The 6,990-nt window shown below is 41.4% G+C and overlaps 1 protein-coding gene across 1 annotated transcript in view; it reads left to right on the forward strand.

The window, feature by feature from the left end:
• The window catches only part of LOC104279156 (thrombospondin type-1 domain-containing protein 7B-like), a gene marked incomplete at both ends in the record, with an annotated part of 128,780 nt that extends 122,381 nt beyond the window's left edge, over positions 1-6,399 (forward strand). The window contains 1 exon segment of the mRNA XM_009876345.1: positions 6,221-6,399. Coding sequence (XP_009874647.1) covers positions 6,221-6,399 — 179 coding nt within the window.
• Between the last annotated feature and the right edge of the window lie 591 nt (positions 6,400-6,990).

Below are 6,990 nucleotides of genomic sequence, written 5' to 3' on the forward strand. Positions count from 1 at the left end.
CAGTGCCAGGGTGATGAGCGAAGGATATAGAAAAACACAGCTGAGTTACCACCTTAACCGCTATTGATCCTAGTGGATGACTTTTTTATTTGAGTAAGGACTTCCTTAAGACGTCAGGGTTCCCAAGCAGCCAGTCCAGCCCTTCACGGGGGGGGGAGTCATTTCCACAGCTGGGTTTGGAGCCCAGACAGATTTGTGCAGTGGATTGCTGCCTGTCTGCATCGAAAGCGCCCTGCGTGATGAATGTACGCTGTGAAGTCCTGCTTATTTGCACTCAGAAGGCAGCAGACGAGCCTCTCTTCTCCAGAAGAGTTCTCAGCTTGTTCTACAATCTGTTACAAGGAATGTGCTAATTAATGGAGATCTCCTTATTTAGTTAAAAGATTAAATATAACAGCTATTACAGTTTCTGTGTAACTCAAAGTGTAAGCCTGCAAGTTCTCTAAGGAAGAAAACTGTAATGTAAAATCAAAAGAAATTAGGAATTATAATGCAAAGTCAGCATCAACCCAAGCGCCTCATCAGGATTTATAGAGACTGTGAAATTGAGCAATAAAACCAACCTTGGGATGAATTTCAATAACAATAATGTTGAGTTAAACTTAACCAGCATTTTTTACATAGTCCTCCCTGGTCTATTTAGAATCTGTAATCAGTCTGCTACAAGATAACGAGAGCTTGTGCCTTTTTTGAGAAGAGCAAGTGGGAATAAATTAGCTAAGGGTCTATTATTCGAGCTTTGCAAAATATTTGATGTGAAAGTTATTTTTGCAGGGTTTTTTGGTTGTGCATTTACTGAATGTATTCATTAGATTATCTCTTAAATTTCCCAGCTAGCAAACTAATAATGCATAAAATCTCTCAAATCCTTGCGTATTAAAAAAAAAGGAAAAGATTAAACATTTGTTCCATGACAATATTACGTCCTTGTCAGATGCAGCTGAAGTTGTTAGCAACTTTAAGACTCTCAGAATTATTCTGCTTAGTTTCCTTCAGTTAATAATAGAATCATAGAATTGTTTAGGTTGGAAAAGACCTTTGAGATCGTGTGAGTCCAACCGTTAACCTGGAAATGCCAGGTCCACCACTAAACCATGTCCCTAAGCACCACATGCACATGTAATGGTCTCCCCTGAAGCAGGATTTAACGGTTTGGACCCGGATTGCTTAGGACGAGGCGCTCCCTTTGTAGGTCACAAACTTCTGGAGCCTTCAGTCATGCTGTGTGGCCCATGGCCGATGATTGCCTCATCTGTGGCACTTTGGGAAAGCCTCAACCATAGAGCTATGATCAGCTGGTGGAGTTAATTCTCCTAAGTGCAGTCTGGGCTCAACATTGAGTTTTAACCTGAGTTAAATCAATAGTTTTGCTTTGTAGGAAATCCCAAAAATACAGCTGAGCAGCATCTGGCCCACCAGTCTCCCTTATAAAGTCTTTAGCTATGAGACTTTTACCACCACATGGATTTACTGGTGTTATTCTATGTGTTTCACAGTCAGTGACCAAATGAATGTAAATACTAATTGCAAAATTAATCTCTTTTTTTTTCTCTACCTTTTGGTCTGTGTAATTAGAAACATTTCTGCTGTGCCACTGTCCACTCTGCAGCTGCCTTGTTTGTTAAAGGATGATCTCTGTAGACTCCAGGGGAAATTACTGGTGTTATTACCAGTGGCAGTTGTGGTGATGCACAGAATTCTCCCTCTCGCAGTAATGACCTTGAATTTTATGAAGCACCTCAAGGTTTACTAACAAGAGTAGAACCTCTAGAAGTTTAATTGAAATGATGAAATATGTTAGAGAGGATACAAATGAGTTTAAAGCCAATTCAATTAGAAGTGCATCTGTTTCCAAAGCTGCTGGAGTAGTGTTGTTTATTTTCAAATCACTTTTAAGTCAGCCTCTTGGAAGCCTGTTGGCACCGTTGTTTAACTCTATGCGCAGACCTTACACCCGCAGCAAATTTATCATCTGGAAACGCAGCAATCACGTGGATGCCAGTGTCTGACGTTAGCTTGGAAACCTACTAATTGCCTGCTTCTCCCACCAGCGTGGGGACGCTGAAGGACACGGCAACCCCTCGCTGGCTGTGCCTGATGTGGTACGTGCGGTGTATTGTGTTGGTAGGAAAGAAATTGTGCTACAGCAAAACTCACTCGTGGTGCTGCAGTGCAGTCCACAGCCTCTTCATGCCTCTGCGCCGCTGCTGCCCACCAGCCCGTCGTCCAGCTGCCTCCTACTGCTTTGGTTCTTTTGGGTTGCACAGCAAAAATGAGACAATAACAATTTTTCATGCCATGTATTCGAGCCTTAACCTCCAACACCCACCAGACCATCATCCTCTTTTTTATTCATCTACCTGCTATTGCTTCGTCTCTTGGGCTGCGCAGAAGAAACGAGATGAGTAGTGGTTGCCACATTGTGTCGGAGCCTTCCCAGTACATCCTGCGTAATCTGTGGGTGCTTTGTTTTTTGTAGACACTTTAGGGAAGAGAGTCCATTTGTGGCTTGTAGAGCAACAAGCACATTGTTCTTAATGAATAAATAATAGTAAAATGAGCTGCACAGCCTAGGTAAATGCATTTGTTCATCTCTTTATGTTGGCAGTGTCTCCGTAGTAAAACAATAATACCTAAACATAGAAAAGGCTTATTTGATAATCCTGCTCAGTTTTTTCCTGCCAATTCAGGACTATTCCCAGCAGCCTGTTTCAAAGTACCTATTTAAATATGCACTGATGTCTCTGTCACTACCTCCTGTGACATGTGTCTGTGCAGCTCCAGCTCTGTGGCATTCAGGAGTCTGCTGTTGGTTGAGGTAGGACAGAGGCTCTCATCTGTTGTTTCTAAATCAAATAAGCTTTATTTTAATGGTATTGGATATTTTGAAGAACAGTAATTAAAATAAGATTAAAGGAAGCTTCAAGAAACCGTACAAGAACATATGCAAAGCAGGCTGAAGATGGCTGGGTAGAAGAGAATGTTTCTTTGCATAGAAGGTCTTGGAAACGCAATGAATTTTTGGTATCTGGTTCTGCAGAGGAGAAGAAGATGGGGAATGTGATGGATGAGTGAGATGACACCAACAAAACCAGCTGCATAAGCTCAGCCTTGAGTTACTCTCCCTGAGCTAAGCATCAGTAACTTAGAAATGGGTTTATACTGTTTCCTTTACTCATATTCTCATGTGGTAAGAATTATTTCTCTTGATAATAGCCTGAATATAGACTTCTTTATTAATAGGTGGTCTTAATAGCACATCTCCGTTGGTTTGTTTTGTTTTCTAGTTGGTTTTGTTTTGTTTTGTATACCTCATATAAAGATGTTTGGAGGAAAATTTTTGTTGAATGAAGTCTTTGATCTTGGCATAGGATTAACCTCAAGTGATTGATAAAAGACAAAATGACAATCTGTGAGAAGAGCTTGAAAGAAAGTCGTGTTCTCGTTTTGATTCTGTAGCATTGTTCAGTATGGAGAGTTGGCTGCTTCTGGGCAGTGTGGTAATTTAAAGCTCTGTTAGATGGTCGTTATTTGTTTATACCTAGTGTAATTTAGAAATATGGGTGAGGAAACTCCCCAAAATAATGAACTGGCCTCTTAGCAACAGGATATCTTCATAAGTTCTGTGGTTCACCGAGGGATGCCCACAGCACTTCCAAGGGATGGAATACAGTGGGTATCTTTAGTTTTGTTTATTATAACTTTTCCTTCCTCTTCATTATATTTCTCCTTTTTTTTTGTATTGTATTTTTTTTTTGTGTCTTATATTTCTTTTTATTATAGAAGTAGGTCTTGAACTGCCAAAAGGCTTAGCCCATTTTGCCCCCACTGATAAGTTGATAACCCCTTTGTCTAATCCTACTTTGAAACAAGGCACTTTCTTTGTTTCTGTGAGAGTTAATTACCCAGGCTGTCACACAGCCCAAGGAAAAATGATATTTCATACAGTGGTGGAACAGAACTCTTTGGAGAACTGCCTAAGAAATGCTTCTCATAAATCTATCATGAGAACATTTCTTTTACTTATGATAACGTATTATGAATTACTTTGAGTGGCAACCTAAGCAGGCGGAATAGAATATTAGTGGGATATTTGGGAGCTTCATTTGGGGAAAAAAAGCAAGTCTATTGTGGAAATATTTGTATGTGTGTGTGCATAGGCATAATCTCACCTTGATGAGTATACAGAGCGTGCAAAGTTGAAATATCTCAGACATGTATATCTCAAACATGAAATATCTCAAACCACTATAATGGATTGGGTTGGAAATAATTAAGATACCCAATTCTAGTGGCTTTGGAGCTGTGAATTGAAAAGGCAGGGCAACACACAGAAATAAGAGGTAGCAAAGAAAACCAGAGCGTACCATATGGGGACGGGTCTGCAGCTTTAGGGAAGAGTTACAGCATGAGGAAATGATTACAGCTGTCAGGCCACGGGGTGGCTGCCGTAAAGGAAGAGGGAATGGAGGAAAAAGAGCAAAGAAATAGAACATCATTGAACTGAAGGAGGGAACTAGTCTTGTTGCCAGCATTTTTTAAGGCACTGTTTGCAGACAACAGCATCAGTATTTCTTGCACGTCAAGAGGGAGGATATTTTATGGTGGGGGATGCCTAAATAACTCTGAAACCTCTCTTGTTAATGAATTCAGCATGAGGACCAGAAGCGAGGCAGTGTATTGCTGCTGTAGGTTGATGCTCAGGATGTAACACAGCCCTGGTTTGAAGTCAGCAGCAGGTTTGGGCTTGGCACAGCCAGTAGATCCATCTCTGAGCCAGAATAATCTCCATGCCTCAGCCTTGGTGTTTCCTCGTTTGGGATTATTGTCTGTAGGTTTTGAAGGTCAGTTGCTTCTGGCTTGGGTTTTTCTGGGTTTTTTTTCCATTAGTGATTTTTTTTTTCCTCCCTGCTGTGGTGACTCAGTGACTGTCACCTTGATAGAATGGGGAAACTCTTCATAAAACAGTAATTCAATGACCTAATTTGGTGTTGTGTAGGTAAGGAATATAGAAGGAGTGTTAGTGCAATGAAAAACAAACAGAAAGGAAGGACATAAAAATGAGAATCATCAGAAATACAGTAGGGATGAAATCCGGGTATTTCTGTTACTATCATTGCCAAAGCTGTCAGAGGGTCAAAGCCACCTGTAATGAAGGCTGGTCTTAGCAGCCACTCACTTTCATGGTCTAACATGAAATGTCTTTTACATTTAAATTAAAATAGTATATACAGACATGTCAAGCACATAATAAAGACCCAAGAATGAAGCAACGTGAAAGGCAGGATGGCACAGGAGCTATTCCACACTGCCAACCTGAGAGTGGTGCCAGTAATTCCCTGGAGACCCTCAGGGTTCAGCCACTCTCCACAGCCTTTCCGCACACCCAGAGCTCCACAGCCAGTGGTAGGATCTGCAAAATTTCTCTTCCCATATGCCAGCTCCTAAACCAGCTGTGAGGTCGTGCCTTTGTGGAGGAACCTTGTTTCTTCTCTGAGAAACCCTGCTGGATTTTAATTCAGCAAGCTGTTGGTCCTGACAGATGTCTGGTATTCTGATTTTAAGAGCTGATGATCCTGGGGAGGACTTCCATATCAAGCCAGGTTAAGGTGGAAGCAAAGCTTTAAAATGCCTTTTATGAAACCCAGAACAGGCAAAACAGTTGGAAAAATGTATGAAGGCAACTGCCAGAAAGAAGTGGGAAGCAGGTTTCATCTGCTTCTCCCAAGAATGAATCCCACACTACTCCAGCTGGCAGGCGGCAGGCACGTCCCCTCGCGAGTTGCCAAGAGCACAGCTCTGGTGCCTCCACCTTCCTCTGGTGCTGTCTGCTGGGAAGAGAGCCTCTGACTCCTTGCCAGTGCCAGCTCTGGAGGTGACCAGCTTAATACTAAAGGAGCACAAAATTGGACTGTACACTTGGTCCTCTAGAATTTATTATGGCCACAGTCTCATAGGGGAGATAATCACCATGTGTTGGTGACCACCAGTTTCACAGCAGATGATTTCGCCTATGCCATTTGCAACAATCAGTTTTATCGTGGCTGTTCTTCACAAATAATGCCATAATCTCACATTGGGAAGGTGGTGTCAGTCTGCCAGATGTCTTCTCTTTAAGAAGTTCTTGTTTTCTGTTGATGACACAGATTGCAGTGAGACATCAGAGGATCGAAGTTCATTAGATGCAATGATTAAAACCTGTCTTAAATTTTTGGTTTAGGTTACATTGAAGAATCTTGCACGATCCCTTGCCCGTTTGATTGCAAATTAAGCGATTGGTCCAGTTGGTCCCCTTGCAGCTCTTCTTGTGGACCGGGGGTGAAAGTCCGATCCAAGTGGCTTAAGGAGAAGCCTTACAATGGAGGTCGTCCCTGCCCAAAGCTGGATCTCAAGAATCAGGTGAGCGGCATTAAATAGCCAACAGAAATTGCTCTGTGCTTACTATATTTTTAATTGTGACCAAAGGTACTGTGGTGATAAAGAAATTAAAAATAGGAGTTACCTCTGGGACCACACCTTGTGTCAGATTTTGTAGGTGGTCATCGAATGTCTTGAGGATTGAGGGGGAGATAGTCATGTCACAGCAGAATTTGACCTAAAACACAGCATTTCTTCTATGATGAACTTTTTGTCTCCCAGAGAACAGGAAGCCCTGGACAAATAATCCCACCTGTACAGCGTATAGGCATCAAATAGCTCAGATGCCATGGATACTTTAAAACTTAGTAATTCTCTCTGAAACTATGGTTGCTGCAGAAACCTTTGTTAAATATATGTTCCTATTTTTAGCAGCATTTCCTTCCAACACAACACAAATTCCCTTGAAAATTTATCTCTGTATATTCAATATTGAAGTATCCCATCAGAGGAAAATAATCACTAAATTGCTACTCTTAAAAGAAGATCAGCATCTGTTTAAATGCTACTTAATGCTGTATGCGTTTCTGCAAAACTAATAGTGATTTCCTACACTTGCTGATTAATTCTCGG

Source organism: Apaloderma vittatum, unplaced genomic scaffold, assembly GCF_000703405.1.
Source record: "Apaloderma vittatum isolate BGI_N311 unplaced genomic scaffold, ASM70340v1 scaffold7779, whole genome shotgun sequence".
NCBI classification, from domain to species: Eukaryota; Metazoa; Chordata; class Aves; order Trogoniformes; family Trogonidae; genus Apaloderma; species Apaloderma vittatum.